The sequence below is a fragment of the Corythoichthys intestinalis genome, chromosome 8 (genome assembly GCF_030265065.1).
Source record: "Corythoichthys intestinalis isolate RoL2023-P3 chromosome 8, ASM3026506v1, whole genome shotgun sequence".
NCBI lineage: Eukaryota > Metazoa > Chordata > Actinopteri > Syngnathiformes > Syngnathidae > Corythoichthys > Corythoichthys intestinalis.
The window spans coordinates 24,404,686-24,430,263 of record NC_080402.1 but is presented as its reverse complement, the minus strand read 5'-3'; the positions used below and the strand labels follow the sequence as shown (position 1 = coordinate 24,430,263).

Sequence of the window (25,578 nt, the reverse complement as noted above, 5' to 3'; positions counted from 1 at the left end):
ATATCCAAAATATCACAAGTCAAGACAAATATGGAATTTATCCTTTTTTTTTTTTCCTTTCCTTTTTCTGTGTATGTCTGTGCCCCTGTGTAGACGCAGCAAACATGGTGTATCTGTTGAAAAGATTCGGCGCATGCTTGATAACTACGAACGCTTTGTAACAGTCAAGTCTATCATGGGTGCACAAATGCCTGAGATGAAACAGCGCCTTCAGTTGGAGAGCAGAAAGATACAGTATGTGTCAATTGCGAATGAGAGGATCACTCCTTTCTCTTGTTTATTGCAAATGATAGCTTCCTTAATGAATAATTTGAAAACGTTTTACAGCTGAACATATTAGTCCTTCCAAGAATACGTGTTCATGAAATTGATCGCATATTTCAACATCTTTAAACATTAGTCCTTCCAAGAATACGTGATCATGGAATTGATCGCATATTTCAACATTTTATGTGGAAATAAAAACATGCGAAATAAATGTCAAGGTGCAGAATATTAAATTGTACCTGCATTTTCCTGATGCACTGCATCACCATATATGTTTAAAAAAAAACAAGCAAAAAAAAACATCTGCATCCTGGCTGGCTTGATGGTCTTATTTTTAATACTTTTAACCCGCATAAATCTGCATCTACAAGAAAAGGAAATGGCAGCTGAAGGAGAGATAGTATATTTAGTATGGCTTTGTTTCTGGAAGTACCGCTTTTTATTTCATATCATGCCACATTATGTAATTGCTGGGCTTTATTTTGCCAATAGTACTGGTTTTCATTACGATGGATCCACCTCGAAAGATCAGGATTTATTTGATGCAGCTCACTAGTAAGAGAAAGGTAAAACTATAGCAAAAATAGGTTGTACCCTTGTTTTGCAAACTCTGTAACACAGTAGTAAATATTAGAGCGCTTATTGAATTTTAGTGCTAAACAACAACTGATCAAATTAAGGCTCTGTAAATAAATACAAATATAGCCATCAATATTATAGATTTTTGGATTAGTTTGCCCATAACTAACAGCTAGGTCTTTTTGAAACTGTTGTTGGTGGAAGCAGTGCACATCAGCAGAGATGTATTTTTAACTAGGGAAACTGCTGAAGTAGACAAACCGGATTACCTTAATAAAGATCAATTGCTAAGCTCTGCAATAGATTCGACACATGGATATCTGTCATGTGCGCTCCTTTTGTCATTCATTGGAAGTCTCTGTAGGGATCATATCTTCGTTATCTTTCTTCCCTCAGGTCTGTGACTCCTGAAGCAAAATGTCCTGACCTTGTCGATGAACCTGGACTGATGGACCGACATAAGCATTGCCAACCTAATTTCTTTTCCTCTCTTCCTGATGTGTCATCTATTGGTCATCCCAGTGAGGCACACAAGTTGGAATATGATGACTGCAAATCGGCAGATTTGCTTGATTTTCAGCCAACTTCAGAGCATTCAAACAAGGATAATGACATGGACTTAGGGACATTGGATAGTGAGTTGGATGCTTTAAATCAGCCTTGTGGAGAACAGGTGATACCTGATTGTATTGTTGAATTGGTGATAAACGAAGACCACCACAGTAATAAACTCCCTGTGGCCTTCTCTGAATCTATCAAACAAAGGGTGCCAAGGGAAAAATGTGCCAGGAAGTTCTATTGCTCAGATTTGGAGAAACATATTAACCAGTCGAGCGGCTTAGGAATAGATCCAGAACAGATGATTGCAGAAGGGGTACCAGTGGTGGGTGGAGAAGAGGCAGAGCAATCAAAAACGTTGAATTTTGCCGGTGACTGGCCATCTGAAGGGCCTCTTGAGCAGCGGCAGGTAAGAAGAAAAGAATGTTATAAAGACGGTGACAACAGCGAAGTCAGAACAGCGTCTAAAGAAGTCAACAGTGACGAAGGCAAAATGCAGTCTGGAAATAATCTGACTGAGTTCCAGAAACTTCTTGATCTCATTCAGACTGGTGTAGTCACTTGCTATTCTGGTTCTTCTTGTTCATCACCTGTTTCCCTTTGCGAAGGACAGAACTTGGAGAAAGATGACAAGATTGAAGGATCCCTTAGCTGTAGTTCTAAGAGTGAGGAAGAACAACAGAACATTACTGTAGAAAAGAGTAGCAAAGTTGATTTACCAGATTGTGTTTTAGATAGGAATGCTACTGATTTTTTTCAGGATACTGATGATATTTTAAAAGGTGAAAACGAAACAAATAGAACATCACTTTTAGACATTGGTTGTGAAAAAGAATCAAATGTTGCTGCAGATAACCAACCAGGTGTTACATCTGAATCTACAAACCCGCAAGAGAGCTATGGTATTGATGAGTGTGATATAGAGTTTGTGTCTGAGAACGATACAAAGAAATGTAACGAGCTGCCAGACAATGAAGTGGCAGTAGATCTTGATTGCAGACAATACAATGATCTTTGCCAAGGGCTTTTTGGTGGAGAGCCTCTAGAACCAGAGAGTTGTGTTCTTGGTGAATGCAGTCAAGAGCGAAAGCAGCGTCAGGGTCGCAGATCAGGGAAGCATTGCAAGCTCGCTCTCACCTTCACTCAGAATTGTCTGGCACCTTCCGACAAAACACATGAGTGTCCCAATACCACATCCCAAATTTTTGACAATGGTCAGAGTAGCATCACCAAAAATCCTGACTGTGATACAAGCCTCTGTCCTACATTAGAGTTGTGCTCCACGATCAAAGAAATGCATCTGCAAACTGAATCAAACCTCTGTACAGATAGAGGTTGTCACACTCAGACAGAACCTCAGGACTTTGGCCTTCTTTGGCGTCTTAATCATCAAGATGATCCAGCAACAAATGTAATCGCTTCATACAACTACTCCAGTGACGACGTCAAAATCCTATGTGGTGTGTCCTCACGATTTGTCCCGGAGGTTGCATCTGCAGTTTCTGCTGCAGTTGCAGTTAACCCATCTATTCACAATACAGTACCATACCGCATGGTACATGAGAAAAGCACACAGGTGGAGGACAATGAATTGGGAGCAGCTCAAAGCCGTCTTGAGAGCCTGAGCATACTCAGTCGCCATTTTAAATTAGTTGGTTTAGATACATTGGAGGACTTGTATGACAAATGCCATCAAGACTTGGAATGGACAACCAACCTGTTATTAGACTCTGGAGAAAGGCTCTTTAAAGATGAGGATGTATTAGAGGAAATGCTAGAGGAGCGAGCTGTCACAGCTGAGCAGAGCAATACAGTGTTCGTACCGGCATTAGACAACAAGTTGGGAAATGAACTTCCTGATGCAGGGCTGACTGCCATTGGCGAAGAGCTCGAACAATGTCCTTATGAGGTTGTTACCGAAATTGGTGAGAACTCCGACACTGAATCATTAAGATTTGGACTTGAGACTTCTCTTATTGATACAAAAAGTCAGCCAGAAACAAATTCACACATAGTCTCAACTAGTCATGGCCTATCTACTTTGGAACAACATGTTGACATTGAACAAAAAGTAATCGTCGAAGACTCAGGTCCAACTCCAGATGATATTGCCAGTTTGGAAGAGGTTCACCGACTGCTGGAGGCTGAGCTAGAGGAGTTGGAGAGAGAACAAAAAATGAAGGCTGATAGGAGGACCCTTGAAAAGAAAGGCATCCCAGGTGTAAACATTCAGAGTGTGGAGCTGAAACTATCCACTGAACTGGCACTGCAACTAACTGAATTGTTTGGCCCTGTTGGAGTCGAACCAGGTAACAATGCAAATACAAATTTTCTGCTAATCATTGATTTAGATTATCAATCAAATTCATTTTTATGATTTATCATAAGCACATGCCCACATTTTTAGGAACGTGCTCCTCAGAAGAGTATGCAGTGCAGATGGACATGAACTTGGCTAAACTGCTCCACCAGAAGTGGAAAGAAACTATCCAGGTGAACTTCAAACCAGTGTAAATAACTGATGGAGGTGTTGTCTGTCGGGCTGGAAAAACCTTAGGAAAATTTATGTAATCATAAAATGTGATCTGATCTTCCCTCCAAATCAGCAGTAAAAACACACAAGTACAGTATGCGCTTAAATAATACAATACAACATGATGTTACCATATTTTTATAGAAAATAATATGTAAACATTCGGGACTAGGAGGAATTAGTAAATTAAGCTCTATGCTCTGGTTTCTCCAAGAGCTAATCAGAGTCAGTCTGGTCATGAGCTGGATGGAGTCCAATCAATGACTCAAGATTGGGGTGTGGTTGGTTTGTTAGTTGGTGCTGCCAGAGGGAGTCAACCTGTCCTGCGAGCATTTCCGTTTCACTCTATAAAACTATAGAAACACATAATTGTGTGTGGTTAGTATTTTACCAGATGCTATTAATTTTAAACTTGATTTACTGTAGATGAAGATAAACTCAACTTTCCGGATCAAATTTATCATTTCATAGCCATTTTCTGCAAAAATTTAAGGAATGTAGAAGTGTCACATACTTTTACCTCCCACTGTATACCTTATTTTTGTGTTGTGAATTAAATTATTCTTGTGATTGAGGTGAATTTCAACTTGACTTCCATGATCAGATTATGTACGTTTTAAAGTTAATTTATTTAAAAATAAAAAAGAAAGAAAAAAAAAAAAGCTATCCATCGTTTCACATTTCCCATTTTATCCACTATTTTTGTCTAATCTGAGTGGATCTTAAACCTGTTGTCTTTACAGGAACGGCAGAGACAAGCAACTCTTTCCTACCAGTTACTTCTAGATGGTAAGTTAAAAGACCCACTCATAAGATTTCAAGAATCAGTTTCTTCGTACAACCTCAATTCAAAGTTGGAACTTTATGTTAAACATAAATAAAAACTGAATACAATATTTTGCAAATCATGTTCAAAGTATTTAATTGAGTACATTACAAAGATGAGATGTATAATATTCAAACTGTTTGTTTTCAGTAAATATTAATACTGGTCTACAACATTTTGTAATGTATCTTCTTCAGAGATAAAAATGACTAAAAGGTACCTGCTCTGATCACATAAATTGACAAAAGATTTTAGTGCTGGTTGGCTAAAGTATTCAAGACATTTAATGTTAGTTATTAAAAAGATGCATTGGTGTCATTAAATGATATCAGTTTTACAAATTGCTACATTTGAGATGAGATGGATATACAGTATCAGTGTGTGCCACTTCTTATAAAATTTGTCAACATTGTTGTATTTTGTCCACTTCCAAAATACCAGGATTCATCCAATACATTTCGACCAGATACTGTATCTCAAAAACTATAGCTAATTACACTTTTGACCTAATTTTTATTTTTGTAGCGACCCACATTTAGTAAAGTGTCGCTAATTTTATCCAGGAAGCATTTTGCTTGTAGATCAGTGTAATTAACTTAGAATTTTATGGTAAAAAAGAGCTCGGGCAGGTTCATTTTTACCAATTTCTTACATCACCTTTTATTTTTAACAGCAAATAATAGACCTTTTGGAACTTAGGATAGTAATTGTTGAAGCTTTGTAGGTGGAATTCTTTCCCATTTTTTGCTTGATTACAGCTTGAGTTGTTCAACAGTCTGGGGCCTCCGTTGGAGGAGCTTCCCTGAACTGCTCAGTCATTCACAACTAAAAGTGGGCCACTTTTTGAACAACTGTATGAGTAAACAGTGGAAAAGTTTAAGGACAATGTTCTTCAATATACAATTGCAATGAATTTTAGAATTCCATCATCTATGGTCTGCCAAGGTTGCCCTTTGTCACCGATTCTGTTCATAATTTTTATGGACAGAATTTCTAGGCGCAGCCGAAGCGTTGACGGGGTCCGGTTTGGTGGCCTCAGCATCTCATCTCTGCTTTTTGCAGATGATGTGGTGCTGTTGGCTTCATCAAGCCGTGACCTCCAACTCTCGCTGGGGCGGTTTGCAGCCGAGTGTGAAGCGGTTGGGATGAAGATCAGCACCTCCAAATCCGAGACCATGGTCCTCAGGCGGAAAAGGGTGGCATGCCCTCTCCGGGTCGGGGATGAGATCCTGCCCCAAGTGGAGGAGTTCAAGTATCTTGGGGTCTTGTTCACGAGTGAGGGTAGGAGGGAGCGGGAGATTGACAGGCGGATCGGTGCAGCGTCTGCAGTGATGCGGACTCTGCACCGGTCCGTTGTGGTGAAGAAGGAGCTGAGCCAAAAGGCGAAGCTCTCGATTTACCGGTCGATCTACGTTCCTACCCTCACCTATGGTCACGAGCTGTGGGTCGTGACCGAAAGAACAAGATCCCGGATACAAGCGGCCGAAATGAGTTTCCTCCGCAGGGTGTCCGGGCTCTCCCTTAGAGATCGGGTGAGAAGCTCGGTCATCCGGGAGGGGCTTGGTGTCGAGCCGCTACTCCTCCGCGTTGAGAGGAGCCAGTTGAGGTGGCTCGGGCATCTGGTTCGGATGCCTCCTGGACGCCTCCCTGGAGAGGTGTTCCGGGCATGTCCCACCGGCGGGAGACCCCGGGGTCGACCCAGAACACGCTGGAGAGACTATGTCGCTCGGCTGGCCTGGGAACGTCTTGGAATCCCGCCGGAGGAGCTGGCTGAAGTGGCTGGGGAGAGGGAAGTTTGGGCTTCCCTGCTGAAGCTGCTGCCCCCGCGACCCGACCCCGGAATAAGCGGAAGATAATGGATGGATGGATGGATGGTCCATAATATTCTTCAGCGTTAGAGAATCTGCAAAACTGGCAAGGCAGAAAAACCTTACTGGATACCCATGATCCTAGGGCCCTAAGGCCACACTGCACCACAAACAAGAATGCTACTGTAAAGAAAAGTACGGAACGGGCTCAGCTATAACAATACTTCCAGAAACCAATGTCTGTAAACACAATCCACCGTACGTTCTTCTGTTTCTGGATGAAACCACAGTGCAAAGATGAAGCCATTTCTAAACATGATCCAGAAGCACAGGCATTGGACTGGACTGGATTGGATGTATAATATCACCGGCAATGGTATCTGAGTTTTTAAAGGGATTGACATGAAAGATCTAGGCCAGGGGTACTCAAAATGGAGTGTGGCAAAGTGAAAAAATGTTCTGTCGCCAGATGAATCTAACGAATCACGATTCAAAGTTCTTCATGGAAAACGGAGACGCCCTGTCATCAAGACTAAGGAGTACAAAAACAAACCAAGTTGTTAACAGTACTCAGTTCAAAAGCTAGCGTCTTTGATGGAATAGGTTTGCATGAGTCTGTGTGGCATGGGCAGCTTACAGTACAGTATATTCAGGTTTTGGAGAAACATGCTGACATATAAGCAGTCTTTTTTCATTGGTGCGCCTGCTTAATTTAGCAAGATGATGCCAAACCACATTCTACATGTTTTACAGCAGTGTGGCTTCATTGTAAAATAGTGCGGGTACTAGACTGCCCTGCCTGCCGCCCAGATTTGGGCTGCAGCTATCAATTATTTAAGTAATCGATTAATCTATCAATTAGTTAGTTTGAATAATCAAATAATCAGATTACGAACATTTATTGCATTGCAGAATCAATTTTAGGAGATGGTAAACAAAGGCTTGTTAAGATGACACTTTCAAAAGAGCATTAAATGTGAATACAAAATAAAATTCCCAAGTGCTTTTTAAACTGTGCAGAATAGCACTAAATGCATTTACCAATAAATGAAAATACCTGCGCCTAATAAAATTATAATGCGGATCGAAGTACAACAAAAGAACAATTGGCTAACTTGTGTAGCGAAAGTCCGCTAGCTTACATGGTATCAAATTAACTTTTTTCTTTTTTTTAGCAATGCTTTTAACAAGTCGTTCAAACACAAATTGATGGCGGATGGGGGATGGCATGGCTCAGTGGTAGAGTAGTTGTCCCCCAACCCAGAGGTTGTGGGTTTGATTCTCTGCCCTGATGAACTCACCTAAGTATCCTTGAGCAAGATACTGAACCCCCCATTGCTCCTGGTGCTCTGTCACCAATAGGTAGATGGCAATGTAGTATAAAGCGCTTTGAGCACCTTGAAAGGTGGAAAAGTGCCATACAAGTATAACACCATTTACTAAATTTCCACCAAAAAAACTGCTAAATATACCTCAAAACTAAATTACGAATGCATAAACAATCATATTAGCTCAGACAAAAACTTATAACCTTACGTTTGTCTTAACAGGGAGCAGCTGGATTCAGCCATGTTAGAAGCATTTTGTTATATTCACTGTTGCCACTAGAGGGCAGTGTATCCACCTAAATCATTAAAAAATGCAAACACTTTAAAAACAAACTATTACAACGCCCCTCTGATTAAACGAATCCTCGAAGCAGCAAAATTTGATTTGAAGCTTTTTTTTTCTAATTGAATTACCAAGTTAATCAATAAATCATTGCAGCACTAGTCCAGACCTGTCTCCCATTGAAAATGTGATGTGCATTATTAAGCGTACAATGAGACAAAGAAGACCCTGGACTCTTAAACAACTTTACCTGTACATCAAGCAAGAATGGCAAAGATTTTTACCTACAAAGCTTCAACAATTAGCGTCCTCAGTCCCCAAAAGTTAATTGTTGTTAAAAGAAAAGCTACATAATTTAACTCAGTTGTGAACATGACACTGTCCCAGCTCTTTTGGAATGTGTTGCCGCCATGAAGTTCTAAGTTAATAATTGTTTGCTAAAAACAATAAGGTTCATCAGTTTTAATATTAAATACCTTGTCTTTGTTTTGTATTCCATTAAATATAGGTTGAACATGATTTGCAAATGCTCACATTGTTTTCAGTTATTTTTAATACCACCGTCTCAACTTCATTATATTTAGGGTTGTACAATTGAAACAGAAAATTCAATTTTTATAGGAAGTGTTACGTACTTTAAAGCAAACATGACATGGCAACCATGGTGATTTGTATTTTAAATGATAGCTTGACATATTTTACAACTGAACAACTTCATTACTGTAGGCGCAGGAGCATGGCATGAGGCGCAGCTGGGCAAAACATCATCACATTTTCCGAGTGGCAATGATTCGGGGTTGCCAATAATGGACCATTGGAATTTCTCCCAACCACGTGTCTCTCTGCGGAACATTATGGAAGAGGAGCGAGCCATGCAGGAGAATGTACAAAAGGTAAGGTAATACAGTCTAATTTTACACTTCTGATTGATTTTCCTTTGTAACATCTGACTCAAATTTTTTCAGTCAAGGCAAAATCGAGCAAACATCAACAAGCGTGATGGATCCTCTATCCTAAAAGAGGAGCAGCTCTACTCCCGCTTCCCTTCCATTGACAGACTTTTTCTCCAGGATATTTTCAGGGATAATAAGTAAGACTTAAATGTTGCTTTGAGTTGTATCAGTCTTCTTTGTCACTTGGCTTTATTTGCATTTACTGTAAAATGCCAGTGAAATTTTTGAAAGGACTAATTTGTTTGCTTTTTATTAAAACTGCAGCTGCTGCCTCACCCAGACAGAGCTTTTTCTGAACTCTTTACTAGACCAGGAGCCTGTCAAGACTGTTGTAGCTCCAGAACTGCCTCAATCTGACCATCACAGAACTCCCAGCAAAGAGAGAGAAAAGGTAACTGCTGTTTGCAAGCCCAGATGAATAGATCCACCGTTTGAACAAATGTTTCGGAGCCTCTGGTGCATGCACCCGCTATAGAGTGAAGTACTGCAGGATGTTAGACGTTAAAAGTAGCCCCTCTGTCCCACTTTTAGTTTCACCGAAGCTATTCGTTTTTTATTTTGCATGAGACAGAAGCTTCCAGACTCTGATGTGGCTCAATCCCAGAACTTTCAGGACACTGAGGATCCTGAGTATAAGGACTTCAGGGCCGAAGCCACTCTCCAAAGAAGTCGACAAATTGAGTGTTTTTCTAAAGCTGCAGCAGCTTACAAGCAAGGACACAAAGAGGTGGCCTCATTTTATGCACAGCAGGTAAGGAGCTGGATCTTTTTCACCTTGCGGATAACTGTATGATTGTCTCCGTTTTACAATGGTGCAGGCTTATAATGGATTATTTAGAATTCTTCTATATTAGTGGTGGGAATCTTTGGGCACCTAACGAGTCAATTACGATTCAGAGGCTACGATTCAATTATAAATCGATTATTGATGACCCATCACCCCCCCCCCCCCCCCAAGCTATTAGCTGCTTTTAATGTATTTTACATTTTAATTTTAACATTAGTTAAAAAAAATGTACAAAAAGCCTCTCAGGCTTAAATAAACAACTATTTCAGTATCAAGTTAAATACTGAAGTCCCCATTCTGTATCAGCAGCTTTAAACTACATTCAATTAATGTAAATGTTAAATGGTGTTATACTTATATAGCGCTTTTCCACCTTTCAAGGCGCTAATGTTGTGAATCAACCGTTAAAGTTGTTAAAATCCTCATGTTATTCCATAATTTCCCTTCTGACTACTTTCGACATGTGAAAGTTTTAAAACTGTTTTAAAGATGTATTCAAGTCAAGATTTTGACGATTTAGGAGTATTTTAGATATAAAGTTCATTAGGTTCACTACAACGGCCTTCCAGGGAAATTTACTGTTTTAAGCTGGCGGCTGTTTACCAACACCGGCAAGTCTTTCATTTTGCATCTAGTTTTCTATATACCAGTATGTGCTGCTAACGCCGCCGAGTCTGTCATTTCGCATCTAGTTCTTTATACATGTGATATCTACCATAGCATTATGTGGACAGAGTTTGTATCGGCTGTTGGCAGCAGTAAGGTATTATTGTTTTTCTATCTAGTGGCATGAATTGAGCCAGAGCCGTGAGTTGAGCATTTTCATTACAATAATGTAATGAAATAAGATAATGACAAGCATGATGTTTACTCTAGGTCCTTTCCTCATTGCATCCCAAAGGCCGCACTGTGTTTTAGTTCCACTTTACTTGACATATTTCAATAATCGGAATTTGGATGTTTGTGAATCATTCTCGAATCTTCCACGGCCGAATCGTGAATAATCTAACAGGCATGAAAATCTCTCACCTTTCGGCGAAATTCGCCGTTTTGAAGTCAAAAAGGGCGACCTACGTGAATTGCGTAGATCCGAGGAGAAATTCTTTTTGGGAGGAGGGGGGGGGGTCGGGAGGTTTTATTTAATTATTATTATTATTATCATCATGTGATTAACTTATTACGTAAACTGAGCACTTAAGAACACAGTCAGCAAATCCTTCTAGATGCTTCGCTGACGAGAACCAATCATCGGCCCAAGCTGCGTTCCATTATTCCAAACGCGCGCACTCCTTACGCGTGTACATGGAGTGCTCGGAGAGCCTTCGGTTGCATTGCAAAGCTAAAAAGCAGGCCTTATCCACATCGGGGCAGACCAGAGCGCAGCATACACACTTGCCTGTATTTGCCAGCAGATTGAATTTGGTGAGTAATGGTTTCAATCGTTTTCACGTTTTGCGATATAAAAAAGTTACTGCCATTCGTTGCAGCTTGCGTTGAACACTGCCAGAGCTAGCCAAATCTCCCATGGAAAAAAAAATAGCTCCCGTTAAATTGGCGTCAAGCTTGTGTATTTAACGGTAATATAAACGAAGAAACACACTGTTGAGTCAAGCGGCATTCTCTCGGATGGAGGGGGCGCCTCACATCGCTCCCGTCGTCCGCCGGAGACGCGTTATTTTCGGCTTGGATTTGAGCTGACGGCCGGTGTCGGCACAACAGCGGCCCGACGAGTGGTGTGAATGAGTCCTCCTTCTTAAAGCTTTTCAGAAATACAGGGATCCCTCGTTTTTGGCGGTTAATGGGGACCAGAACCCGCCGCAATAAGTGAAAACCGCGAAGTAGCGCCACCCCCCCCCCCATTTTTTTGTGCGTGTTCAATGCATTTATTCAGATTTTACATTGGAAAAAAGATACATATATATATAAGACATGTTTTTTCACTTTTTTCACCAAAGTATCATTTATAAATGGTTTTCAAGCACTTCAAAATGTAAGAATTATGATAAGTTTTAAGCATGTTACTGCCCCACCGAATTATTTTTAAACAAGAATAAAGTAGTTAGAAAATGCTTGGCTTTATTAAAAGCTTCATCGTGAGTCTACTCAAACCCTCTCAGGCTTTGGTAAACGGTGATTGGCACATGTGCAAAGTTTTTCTTTTTATATATATTTTTTTGTTTGAAGCAACTTATTTGATTGAATAATAAAGACACAAATGTCCTAGCCAAAATGTGGCCCAAACGCAAAACATTACTTAAATGGAAACATTTGTTTCAATCAAGAAAAATAGTTTTCAAATGCTTTTTTTGTCTCAAATTTATTATTGCAATCAAAAACTTTTTTTTTATTGAAGCTACTTTTTGGGATTAAAAGTATATACTGTATTTTGATTGAAGCAACTTTGTTTTTGATAGAAGTAACTTTGTTTTTTGATTGAATAATAAAAACACAAATCTAACTCCATCGTTATTGAGTGAGAAAGAAATTAAGAAAGCTTTAAAACTAAAAGCCACCGGGGAGTCTGTTTGTTTTTTTAAATATTTATATTTCATTACATAGACATGCGTCGTAGGGAAGGGAGATTGAGGGATAAAAAAAAAAAGGAGTTAGATGAAGCTGCTAAAGGCAGTGGATACCTCATCAGCTGGGTGAATAGCAGACCTGGTAAGAACAAGTTTGCAAGGATAGTCGGGTATTAAATCCAATTATAAACACAATTACAATGTTATTTTTCTATAAGATTTTTATGTCATTACTTTATTAATCATTAGGTGCTAGAGTTGTTAAGTATGGATAATAATGAAATAATAGTTTTAAGAAAACTGTGCTGTTGGTGGCTCAGTGACCATCTGATGTGGTTTGTTCTCAGATGAACAAGTTGAGGAAGGAAGTTTTGATGCAGAGGTTGAAGGAAGAAAAGAGGCAGACTGACTGAGTCACAGCCAGAAAGTGTTGATGACAGTTTTGATTTCTATTCACTGTTGCCCCCTCCCAATTAAAGTATGTCACAGTCGCAGCCAATTATTATCTAAAGCTGGTTAAAATTTAAGTTATGTTGTTTTAAGGTGTATTAAATACTTGTTCATGTGCCCCTTTTGATCTACGAGCACCCACCCCTCCACCGGTCTCTGCATGGCCCTGCTGAAACACAGTGTGGGTCGACAGAGCTCAATATTTTGTTGGGGTATACAATACAGTGTACTGGAATATATTTCCTCCACACCCTTCTCACCTTTTTAACCCCTGACCCATTTTCATGCCTGATCTAAGAATCGGAAATTTCGCACACCTCTATCCTACATGCTGTGGTGAAATTTTTCATGATTACAGTGGACTCATTTTTACAATGGTACTGACATGACCAGAGATGCCTCATGATTGGTTGTCAAGGTTTAGATCCAGAGACCAAATGAGATGTTTGTTGATGATGCCATGTGATTTACAATGGTACTGACATGAACAGAGATGCCTCATGATTGGCTGTCAAGGTTTAGACCCAGAGACCAAATGCGATGTTTGTTGATGCTAGCATGTGGTTTTCAAGCACGTCTGACTAAAAAATCGTCTACTCCTACCCAACTGACTATCTTGCGTGGCTAACACGGTGCTGAGCTGCTCCTCTAGGTCAATAATTATCGTTGCCAAGGCAGGAAATAAGAAAAGATCCTAACAAGTGTATTAACAAAAATGGACACGGAATATTACCAGGAGGCGAAAACTAAGGCATACTATACCGCAAAGTGCACTAGTATAGGTAGTAATAGCATATGTTGCCCCTATGGAAACAGAACTCTTATAATAAACTGAGGACGCCCTTACAGAATTTGTGGCAAGCATTATTTGATTTCTTGCAGCAAAGGCACTTCTTATTCATTTTTTTAATTCAACCCCGTCAGACCCACATTTTTTCTTCTGGGCTAAAAAAAACTTAGCTGATTTTTAATCTACTCAAATATCACAACAAAGTGCAATTTTTTGGTCGGGGATATTTCATGCTTTTATTGGTTATTTTTAATGTTAAAGTTACATTGTTTTTCATGAGAAATGAGCACTTACGTTTGCCTTTTTGAAGTTGCGTCTCGTCTTAGGCATTTTAAAAGAGCCAAAAATAGCAAAGAGGGCGTGCTAAACCTTGTGATTTGATTTCGATGAATGAGGTTCTGTCCAATCATATCCCAGAATTGGCAATAGCGACTAAATACAGTGTATTTATTGATTTAGAGACGCGAACACGCCATGTCCTTCAGCAGCATGCTCAGGTCTGAAGGGGTTAAAGCAGGGGTATCCAAGTCCCGTCCACGAGAGCTGCTATCCACCTTGTTTTCCATGTCTCCCTCCTCCAACACACCTGACTCAAATAATCAGGATCGTTATCAGGCTGCTGCAGTGCTTGCTGATGAGCTGATTATTTGATTCAGGTGTTTTAAAGGAGGGAGACATGGAAAACAAGCTGGATAGGGCCTCTCGAGGATCGGAGTTGGATACCCCTGCTTTAAAGAACACTGGGACCCTTTTTTCCTTCACTAACAGAGAATTTAATATTTAAATGTTAAAATATTGTCGTAAAATATTAAGTCTTGGGAGTCATGAATGAATTGGTTGAAATGATTCCAGAAATATTATTTTTCATATCACATCATTAAGTGATTGTTTCCCATAGTCAAATGTCGAGCCAAATGTCAATCCTTGGTTTTAATTTTATTAACCTATATACAGTAGTTAGGGGAAATTTGTGATGCTCTGAGGGAAAAGTCATTTGTAACACCTTTTCCAATAGGGACACTTACACGGTCAGCGGATGTATGAGGCCAACCACCGTGCAGCTGCACAGATCTTTGAGAGAGTCAACTCGTCGCTTCTACCTAAGAACATCCTGGACCTTCATGGGCTGCATGTGAATGAAGCCCTGGAGCATCTGCGACGCATACTTCAGAACAAAACTGCCGGTACATGGAATTGAGTCAGAACACCAAAGAATAGCATTTTATCTTGAGTTGAAAGAATTAAGGCATTGTGACTGTAGTTATTGTGCCTGCTTACTTATGCTCTGTGCTTCTTATTAACTGTATTCTTTTCAACTGCTTGTGCGCAGACTGTGAACAAGGTCTGTGTCGACCGCAGCTCTCTGTCATCACAGGAAGAGGTAACCACAGCCAGGGGGGCGTGGCCCGCATTCGCCCAGCCGTCATAAACTACCTCAAAAACACACACTACAGGTACTACATACCGACTGTTACACATACTGTACATTTGCCTTGTAGTCACTCCCATCTTTCTATCTCTTTATCTCACAGGTATACAGAACCGAAGCCGGGTTTAGTGGTGGTCTCTTTGAAGTAAAAAAGAAGCTCGGAGAGAGTATTCGTATTTAAGCCACTAGGAGGAACACAGCAAACTAATATATTCACTCAGATAATTTTGGTGCGTCCTACCTCCTTTTTGTCATGTCTGAGGTTTTAAAACTGCCAAAACATAATGACTACTCGAGAAAATTGTTTTATTGTTGATCCAAAGGAGAATCAGCCCTAGTGTCCACTGCTAATACTGTTATCAATTCATAAAGGATATTTTCACGCTTCTGCTAATCAATAATGTATCCAATGTTTGTATTTTAATTATTTTTTATAGCATGAAACTGCTGTCTTTATATTTTTCTACATTTTTTACTGTTAATAACTCTGCTTAATGTTTAACTTTGTGAAACACCAAATACTTGAAAAATAATACTACTCGTCCTGCAATTTATTGTAAAAATGGTAAACAAAGGTTTGTATTTTTTTCTATTCTGTTTATATTAATTGTTGAAATTGGACCTTTTTATGAAGAAATAAATGTTTTCTTTATTTCTTATTTTATAGGTTGTGGTCATGTTTTGCAGGCTAATAAGATAAAATGTGCAGGGAAAACAGTTGGTTGCTTGCCAAAGATCTTTGCATAAGTGATAGGAAATAAGTAAGCTTCTTCCTGATTTGGTATGAAGCCAATAACAAGGAAAAACACAGGGAGCAGCGCACTAATCAAATGTGGATTTGCTCTATATTAAGTCCTAGCTGCAGTAGATTTCAAAATACAAATGAATTTTCATACCATTCAGTGTATTTTCCCCCCTTAGGATATAAATTACTTCAGTACCAGGAAAGAAACTGGACAATGTCCAAAACAAAATAGAACAAATACATTATAATGCTAACGTTGAATATGAGCATACTATCTATTTCATGGTCAATGCAAAAGTGTGTACCGTATTTTTTGGACTATAAGTCGCAGTTTTTTTCATAGTTTGGCAGAGGGTGCGTTTTATACTCTGGAGCGACTTATGTGTGATTATTTACGGTCGGGCCGGACTTCTCTCTCGCCAACTTAAAAAAATAAAAAATAAAAAATACTGTATATTCATATACATATACTAAAACGATGTATGGATGTTAAATAATTTGGATAAAACAGAGAAGGCGCTGTGCATGCCTGCGCACGTGAACGCCTTGGCCCCGCTCTCTTTTCAATCTTCCCCTACCGCCCTGACGCCCTCCGCGAGTACATCCTGGTATTTCCTTTTCAATATGCAGCACCAGGAGTGAAAAACAAACTAAAGACAGGGGAACTGAAAAGCAAACAACTGCGGTAGGAGTGGGGTTTGGAAAGGATTCAAATTGTTGAAGATGCTATACCGTGTCGGCTTTGCTGAATGTAAACGAATGTGGCGCTTTGGTCTCATAGGAGATATATATTTAACAAATAAATGCATTGATAATGATCACAAAAATATGTAGACTATTTAAACATTGAGAAAACTTGCGTTTTTTTCTGCCAACTCGAAGAGATTAAAATACATTTCAAATCCACTATCCGTCTGTTAGAACAAGCACACAAATATAAAAGATATAAATGTTTATTGAATATCCATCTTAGTCTTGTTTCACTGGGAGAATTCGTTACAAAAGACGGGCTTTAATTTGTTATCATTATGCATTTATGCACATGCAGGCATTGTCACAAATGTGATCACACAAAACGCAACCACGCATCGCATCCCCGCATTTCCTCCATCTAGTGAGTCCTCACAAATAAAACATAGAACTTCATTTTTTTTTGGGCTCGTGCCTACAAATAAAATATAAACTTTCGGGGGGTTTTTTTGGGCTCGGGCCTGCAAATCAAGTTAATTGACCGGCGGGCCGCGCTTTAATACCCGCGGGCCGGTTGAGTCGGGCTGGATTTTTTTAGGCCCGATCTAACTTCTAGCGTCATGTAATGTTAGCATACTGTACACTTATGCAGCATATTGTTCTCTATTATATTTTTAATTTAAATTGCCTTTCAAGATGACATGTCTGTTCTAGGTGCTGGATTCTATCTAATAAATTTCCCCCCAAAAATGCGACTTATACTCAGGTTCGACTTTTTCCTTGTCATTGCGCATTGTTTAGCTGGTGCGACTTATACCCAGGTGCGACTTATAGTCCAAAAATACGGTATATATTCCACTCAAATGTGAGCTGTTTTCTATTTGTTTTAATTCCCATTTCAATTTTTTGTAATTAATGCATTTAGGTCTCAGCATAAGTTACAATTTTTAAGAGGGCTAAAGCAACAAATGGGAAGTGTCACTTAAAAAGACAATTCATGTAAAAATGAATGATACCCTTTTTTCCCCAGATTGACAGCTCCGTAAACGGGAGAAGCAAAAGCATCTATGAAATTATATTCACAGTCCCACCCAAGAAGTTCAAGAACATAATTCGGAATATCTTCAGGAAAAAAAATGAATCAATTGAAAAAAATAACAATCATCTTCCTTTGTTATTAAGAGATCTTGATTATAAAAATGGTGAATTTCGATTTATTCCTGAAGAGATCGTAGAGATTATGCAGCAAATGAAGGGGAGCCGATGGTGAGCAAGACTTATTATATTTGACAACTGCAGTACAATTTCTTTGCAATTACAATGATGAAAACAGTTTAAAGTAAACAATTCTTATCAATTGTACTTCCAATTTTCAATTTTGTGGTTCATAATTTTCTGTATACATATAGGCTTAGATTTGTAATAATACTGTAGTTTTAGAGCCTGATAAAACGTTTAAACTTGAAAATACACCCATTTACAAATTAATCTTTAAATTAGATTAATGGTGTTTCCATGACTCATGTTGATTAAAGACAAAGGTCACACATACATTAGCTTGGTAAATGTTATGATCCGCCGTAATCCATGTACAATATTGTACAGTATCTAGCAAACCTGTTCGTAGCGTGACTGCAATCGTCTTTATGCATTATGTATGAGAAGATACTTTTGCTTTTGCTTTTATACTAGTAATAATAGTCTGTTTACACTATACTTTTCAGCAATGACAGAAGTGATATAAAAAGTCAGCCCAAACGTGCTAAAATAGGTTTTTGTAAAAAAAACCTTAAGACAAATCATTTATAAACTTTTTCCAACATCAATCTGGCCCATGACCTGTGCAAATCCAATTGAATATTCCTGTAGTTATTATCATTATTATTTTTTTTAACAACTGAAATAGTCTTTTCCTTTCGGCTTCTCCCTTCAGTAAGATCAATAATTTTCAGATGTTCTAATAACATATTCCTGACATTCTTTTGGGTGCTTCTGGCCAAAACCTTATTGTTTTGTGCCAACACTGATGGCTATTTTGTTAAATCCCTTCAATTTTTCTAAGTAAGGCTACAGTTTTACTGAAGAAACCAGTCTCTCTCCCACCGTGCTCACTGTAAGCCATACTGTATGTTCTCATGGTGAGCAGTGTTGCGTTCGCTACAAATATAACTTTTCAAAAATATCTTGTCTTTTAAGTTCTGCATGTATTGAACCATAAAACATAATACTATGGCTTTCTTGAATTTTTGTTCAGAGTTACATCCTAGTTATGAGAAGGTGGGCACACGTTTGCAACTGCAGTACAGTACCTCAGATTGCATAAACGTTTTATATTCACTGCAAACCAAATTGGTTGCATATCATTGCACATTGTTGGCGGAAGGAAAAAAACAGAGGTGTTCTTGAAATTATTTTCTCTTGGTCTACTGATCCGCTTGCAGTCTTCCGTCTCAGGGGTAATGCCAATTAAATAAATGATTTAAATGTGTTTGCCCTTGATATATGAATGATGATTGAAAGACGTCTGGACTGATATTTGTCTTTACGAATGCACATTACCAAGCCAGTTAAATATTATAAATACAATTGTGTATTTTTCATTTGGGCCTATTATTGATTGTGTGTGTGTGTGTGTTAGAATGAAAAAGAAAAAAAAGCATCAGGTACTTTTTCATGTCTTGGTATTTGATTGCTAAAGAATAAGAATGTACATTGAATTTGAAAATAACAAACAAGGAAAAAATACTTAATCTGACGACAAATATGGAAAAAGTACCCAGCTGTTTGCAAGTGCATTTTACCCTCAATTTGAGACAAACTATTAAACATGTATTTTGGAATGTAGCTGCTGTGGGAGGGACCTGTGACCCTCATCTCGCCATCAAGCGGATGTGCTCTACTTGTCTTCTTTTTTTCAGAAACTTTTTCTCTTCATTGCACTGACAAGCGCTGATATAAACAGTATATATACTTGTTGGAGGAGTCAAATAGGTAAAACCTTTAAAGTGGCTGATGAGCGATTTCCATATCTACAAAGACGGCAAGCAATCGACACGATTGAAACGACTGGAGCATGGTGCGTTTTCAAAGTATGCTTACATTTCCTTGAATATCATGTTCTTTAGTTAGTTCGAATATGTATGTAATGCATTAACCTAAAAAAGTGGGTTTTCCATCAGTTACTCCAGTGGTTAAAGTACAATTACATTGTAAAAGTTTGGCAAAATAAAAGTATTTTGTTATGTTTAGTTACATCCGTCGCTCATCTGCAGCGGCAAGGCCGAAGTCTAACAGCTTATAGAGCAGAATTATGGAGGTTAATGAAAATAAATATGAAAAATACCTGTTTCACTTGAGGATGAAATCCTACATAGTGAGAAGTAAGTTGTAAATTCTTAAGGACCCTAATGTTGACAACAAAGGCGATTTCATCATCAAATTATCCAAAATTGTTATTTGTCATGTAGGCTTATTTATGTTCACTTTGTGCTTGAAATATTAAGATTTAGGTCTTTGAAAGTGAAATATAACAATGTTTTGATGTATTTGCTTTCTTCTTCTGTAATGTAAAACTTAATTCATATATTTATAATACTGAATACTAATAACGGCACTAAATGTGTGACACACAGGGTTAAGGATCTGAAAGTATTACTGTTGATTTATGACAAATGGATGTATGCTGTTAATTTCTTCTGTGTTCTTAATGTCTTCCTCAGAACACCATCTTGCCTAAAAAACCACAGGGAGAGTCAACAAGGTCCAATTAGAGAAAAAGGTGACATCCAGGGAGCTTGGTATAGGAGAAAAATAATCATGCACTGCAGTAGAAACGATGAAAAGCGTTAATCTCACAAAGAAGAGCAAACGAGCTGTCGTGCTTCCCTAGAACAGAAAAACCCTTCAGATGGTCGGAACCTGCCCCTAGAAATGTCTGTCAAGTGTGTCTTGGTCGGGGACTGCGCAGTGGGGAAGACTGCCCTCCTAGTCAGCTTCATTTCTGGAACTTTCCCTGATACCTACAAGCCCACGGTGTTTAACAATACCGGGGCAGAGGTGTACATGGATGGTGTTTTGATTAGTCTGGGTCTGTGGGACACAACAGGACAGGACAACTTCAGACAGATCCGACCCCGATCCTACCAGCAAGCCGACATAGTGCTTGTCTGCTACTCGGTGGCAAATCGTAACTCTCTGGTTAATGCACAAAGCAAGTGGATGGCGGAGGTTCGGGAGAACTTACCCACGGTACCGGTGCTGGTGGTGGGCACCCAGACGGACCTCCGAGAGTCTGTTGCACATCGGAGCAGCTGTGTTACCGTGGCAGAGGGGCGGCAGGTGGCTCAGCAAGTGCACGCCAAAGGCTACCTGGAGTGTTCGTCCTTGACCAAGCGAGGGGTCCAACAGGTTTTTGAGTGCGCCGTGCGGACAGCCATGCGCCATAGCAGGAAGCAGGCCAGACGACGAATGTTCAGCATGGACCAGTGCAAGGTCTTTTGACCTTGAGCAAATTTCAAAACTTCAACTGTAGACAATTATTTCATACCAGGACTGTTGTAACTTTGCGCTGTTAAATTTGAATGTTTTATTACACTGTTACTATATCACAATTAAACTAATATATTGAAACTGTTTCAATATTATAGTCATTTCTTTTCGCTGATTGGCTAGGACTAATGTTTGCTGTTAAGAAATTATTAACTCATTGGCTGCCATTGATGACAAAAGATGTCCATTGCCTTTTGATATTGAGGGCTGGCAGTGAATAACCATGTTGCAAGGGCGTAGGTTTGCATAGGGATGGTAGGGACATAACACTAGCAACTTTAAGCAACCTCATTGCATAATGAGTTCAGTTATATTGGTAATTTAGATTGTCTCCCCATATGTTGTAAGGACAGAATTGACCCTACCATTAGTACATGAATTATTTTCGTTGTGTTCAGAATTTACTCCTTTTTGCTTGATGAATCTGCCGCTCCATTTTCCCTCCCTTAAACGCATGTTTGTTTGATTGGCTGATGACTTGTATTTATTTTCATCATTATTAATTTAAAAACATTTTTATTTGCAGCCTATGCTGACATTTTCCCAGATAATCATACATTAATCATAGTCGAGGTAAAAAGTTTTTCATTTTTTGTTGAGTTTAGCGCTGCTTGGGGACAAAAGCAGTCGTGTTCTACGTGACTCCATTTTTATTTATTTTTGTTATACCATGACTAAGAGTTTTTTTCATTTATATTTATTTATTCAGACACTGTTGAGTGGTCTTAAGTCAAATGTTTATTTTTTTTGCATTCCCGGATAGTTAAGAGACTATAAACAAGTTTGTATTTAATGTGTATAGTAATACAATTTAAATTGGGGTAAAATATTGCAATTTAAATTTGCCAATAAAATCCGGACAATAGTTTTCAAAACGTTTTAGTAGTTTTTGGAAAAAAAAAAAAGAGGGGTGAATTTAACGGTGTATCACCTGAACCAATACACGTGAAAGTTAGTATAAGTCAATATAGACTTATTTTGCATTGATCATTTAGCCTATCAATAAACTAGGTTCATATTGGCGAGAAATGTAGCCTTGACCCCCTAATCTCTTATTCATGTCCAGTCCCCAGCAAAAAGTGTACATGCAGGTTATGCTTGTTATATCGTCCCTACAAATGTTAAGACCAAACCTACGCCCTTGCCATCTAGGTAATAGTGCATGATCACTGCCAGAGCTCCCAGTCTAAATGGATGGGACGTCTATTGCCTTCAATGGCAGACAATGAGTTAAAATGATTAAATAAGGCCAAAGTGTCTTCTGACTGTCCCTGATGGTGCGTTGGTATATTAGCTTGATTTAGGGGCAGGCACTATGAATGCCGTTTCTTACCAATGATAGTTTTTGATTCCTATATGTGTATGTGTGATTGAAATTTATGGTTTTTGGGATTGAATGTTCTTACCCTAAAAATTTACATCAATTTCTTTTAAATGACGATGCCAGGATAATAAATGTGTCTGTGTTTTTTTTTTTTTTTTTTTTTTTTTTTATGACAAGAAAATCTTCCTTAAAATGATAACATGCATCGACCATAACCCTACTGTTGGTACACTAGAACAATCTCTTAAGGTACAATACTGACTTTGACTAATGACTTTTACTGCCACAGCCAAAAATATGCAATGTACCGGTGACTGTTTATTTTAATTGTATTTTTTGAGAAATTCCACATATCACGAACAAAACACTATTCAAATGTTACCCCTACAGGTTTCAATTTTCCCATTTTCAATTAATCTGTGCTTATTTTGTAGTTATATTGAAGTACAGTGAATTCTCAGCAATTTTGAATGTGGCTTGTAGAAAAAACATTTTTTTTCAGCGTTAAAAACGATCAAATATTTGGTCTGCTCTCTTCTAATCTTTTGACTGCAATTGTGCTCATGTACGCACACACTTTCACCGCAATGCCAGATCCCCCTGACTTACACTCACAGAGGTAGCGTTACGAGCAAGTGGAATAACACGTTTTGCAGTTAATGGAAAGAATTTGCTGACTCTTAGATGCTCGACTCTATATGAAATGTAGGAATTTTAATAAAAATACAAGGGTAAACATGACAGCATTTGTATATTATTCTGTCATAATTTCATAACTCTTTTGCAACCAGACTGAAACCTGTGACTTTTGACAAGGTTGCTGTTGTCTGAATTTGTGCGCCAATGGGTAGATGTGAGTCTCCATTGAGCTCTCTCTCATGGTGTACATAAAACAGCTATGTAAGTGCACTGTAATTAATATTTAATAGGTTAAGAAATTGAGCCCAATCATTTGATTTATAGCATTATAACCAATTCGAATTATGTAATATGAAAATGATGCTTCAGCCTTTCCAGCGGTTCGGAAGGACTGACCTTATGCTGTATTTTAATCTAAATCCGTTAGATATATTAGTAGTTTACAAATCAGATGTTTGGAGATATATACACTGTAAAAAAAGTCCCGTAAATTTTACGGAAAAAAACCTGGCAGCTCTGGTTGCCAGAGAAATTCCGTAAAAAATGCAGTTCAACTGTAAATACCATTACAGAAAAATCAGTATATTTTACAGTTAAAATCTGTAAAAAAAAAATAAAAATAAAAAACCAAACATTTTTAACCAGTAAATCCAACAGCTTTTTGCTGCTAAATCAGCATGAATGTGCTGCTTTTAAAACAAAATAGCTCAATAAAATTGAAATATATTTTATGTTTATTTTACATCAAATCTCATTTAATTTAATTGAAAAATTGCGATTAACTGTAAATCCAGCATTATAAAACTATAAAAAAATATATATGTATATTTGCTCGGTTTCGAAATATCATTGCTTTGCTAAGTTTATGTATCAAGCGATGTGTGGAAGAATATCATACACTTCGCTTTTACTTCATTCATGCTGCACTGTGCCTTCCACATTGTGCCTTCCACACTGGTCGACCCCAAGGATCGCTGCACTTGAATGGTTGCCATTGGTTCCCATCATGCATTTCTGTCATTACCTGATCGTGAAGGGCGTGTCATAACTACGTGAGAGCAAACGAAACCACAGTCTATATATATATATATGTATATAATATATATTTTGGAAAGCCTATTGGAAAAATCTACGCCCAAAAAACATATTTTCAGCACCTTTACATTGTACATTTTACTGTACTGTTTTGCTTATTTTATTATGTTTATTTTGCGTTTAATTTACAGTACACTGTACATTAAACAAATAAGTATAGTTATTTTTACATATAAATACCCTTGAATTAACAGTTGCGCTTTGTTCTGTATTTTGCAGAATATAACTAAGTTTGACAATGAAAAACATTTTTCCCATTTACATTGTTTTAATGTCATGAATTCACATTATTTCCCTGTTAATTCCACGGACATTTTTTACAGTGTACAGTATGTACTTCATGCCCTTTAGCTGTAAAAAATGTTTAATTAAAGACTTTTACCATTCTGACTTTTGAGTTATCCTGTCTGAATGTGACTAAATTGGATTAATTGGAAATGTAATAATTAATACAAAACAACACCTGCATAAAAAGTCTCCACATAACCCACATGCCCGCAACATTCGTTTTTATTGCATGTGAACACATACAAATGCGCACACAGGAAACACCTGGGATATGCGAGCAGCATTACTTTCTGACAATGACCTCTTTTTTTTTGTTTTTTGGAGGGATCCATCTCAATTTACTTGAAAGTACAGTCAACCGTATTCTGTACTGGGAAGAGTGTGTGTCATAATTACAATGGATTAGATTTAAAACAAGTGAAAGGAAAAAATACTAAACTAACAGCATGAGTACAACGAGCATTTTATAAGGCAAAAAAGCTGTTTTGATTGGATATAATTTTATATTACTGTAATTGATTTATTTTTACACTGAGTTCCTACCGCGTTTTAAATTATTTTTTTTATTTTACACTTCACGGATGTGACACTATGAGCCTGTAAGAAAGTACTAAAAATGCCAATTTTTTCCTAAGCGAATTACAGTTTTGCAAATTGAAAATCTGGCCGGCTAGTGTCCCAACTTATTGTGTCCAATAAGGTTGAGTTTCTGCTTCCCTTCTGATTACTTACGTCTACATTACAAACTCTGTTCTTCTTATTACTGCGCTTTTGTCAATGTCTCACACCGAAATCGGATCCTCGAACTGTTAAGCCCATTGGTGTGTATGACATGTGTCACATGTTCCCTGACATGTGTGCTGTTGCTGATTGACCCAACAAACAGAGGGTCGGTGTGTGTGCGTATGTGACACTGGTGTATGCCATTGTATTGCATGGTGGTTTGTGTTTGTGTCACACAACTGGTTGTGTTCATGCACACGAGGGGCTTATGCAGTGAGTGTCACATTCCACATACTGTCTGTGATATATGATCGCGCTATTGTACCCTGCGGGGGTATGTGTGTGTATGTCAGGTCTGGTTACAGAGGAGACATTGCACATATATACACAAACTACGACAGAGGGAAACAGCG

The 25,578-nt window shown here is 38.3% G+C and overlaps 2 protein-coding genes across 6 annotated transcripts in view; both read left to right on the top strand.

The window, feature by feature from the left end:
* Positions 1 to 15,904, top strand: part of n4bp2 (NEDD4 binding protein 2) — a 34,762-nt gene extending 18,858 nt beyond the window's left edge. For 3 of the 4 annotated variants that reach the window (XM_057843458.1, XM_057843459.1, XM_057843457.1), the window contains exons 6-16: positions 94 to 234; positions 1,243 to 3,713; positions 3,812 to 3,897; positions 4,681 to 4,726; positions 8,909 to 9,075; positions 9,148 to 9,272; positions 9,400 to 9,526; positions 9,707 to 9,886; positions 14,700 to 14,868; positions 15,015 to 15,138; positions 15,217 to 15,902. In XM_057843458.1, coding sequence (XP_057699441.1) covers positions 94 to 234; positions 1,243 to 3,713; positions 3,812 to 3,897; positions 4,681 to 4,726; positions 8,909 to 9,075; positions 9,148 to 9,272; positions 9,400 to 9,526; positions 9,707 to 9,886; positions 14,700 to 14,868; positions 15,015 to 15,138; positions 15,217 to 15,262 — 3,682 coding nt within the window. In that variant the 3' untranslated portion in view covers positions 15,263 to 15,902. Of the gene's footprint in view, positions 1 to 93; positions 235 to 1,242; positions 3,714 to 3,811; positions 3,898 to 4,680; positions 4,727 to 8,908; positions 9,076 to 9,147; positions 9,273 to 9,399; positions 9,527 to 9,706; positions 9,887 to 14,699; positions 14,869 to 15,014; positions 15,139 to 15,216 lie in introns of all 4 variants that reach the window. The other variant, XM_057843456.1, reaches the window with a different exon arrangement.
* A 3,590-nt stretch (positions 15,905 to 19,494) lies between these two features.
* rhoh (ras homolog family member H) lies at positions 19,495 to 22,534 on the top strand. Of its 2 annotated transcripts, none has more exons than XM_057843980.1 (2): positions 19,495 to 19,624; positions 20,268 to 22,534. In XM_057843980.1, exon 2 carries the CDS (start codon positions 20,479 to 20,481, stop codon positions 21,046 to 21,048), a length of 570 nt encoding a protein of 189 aa, XP_057699963.1. In that variant the 5' UTR covers positions 19,495 to 19,624; positions 20,268 to 20,478; the 3' UTR covers positions 21,049 to 22,534. The 2 variants fall into 2 exon arrangements, with proteins under 2 accessions (XP_057699963.1, XP_057699964.1); XM_057843981.1 differs by having other exon boundaries at positions 19,510 to 19,637.
* The last annotated feature ends 3,044 nt before the right edge of the window (positions 22,535 to 25,578 follow it).

Bases quoted from the DNA above. Each gene is read 5' to 3' on its own strand.
- rhoh (XM_057843980.1), top strand. From the start codon at position 20,479: ATGTCTGTCAAGTGTGTCTTGGTCGGGGACTGCGCAGTGGGGAAGACT.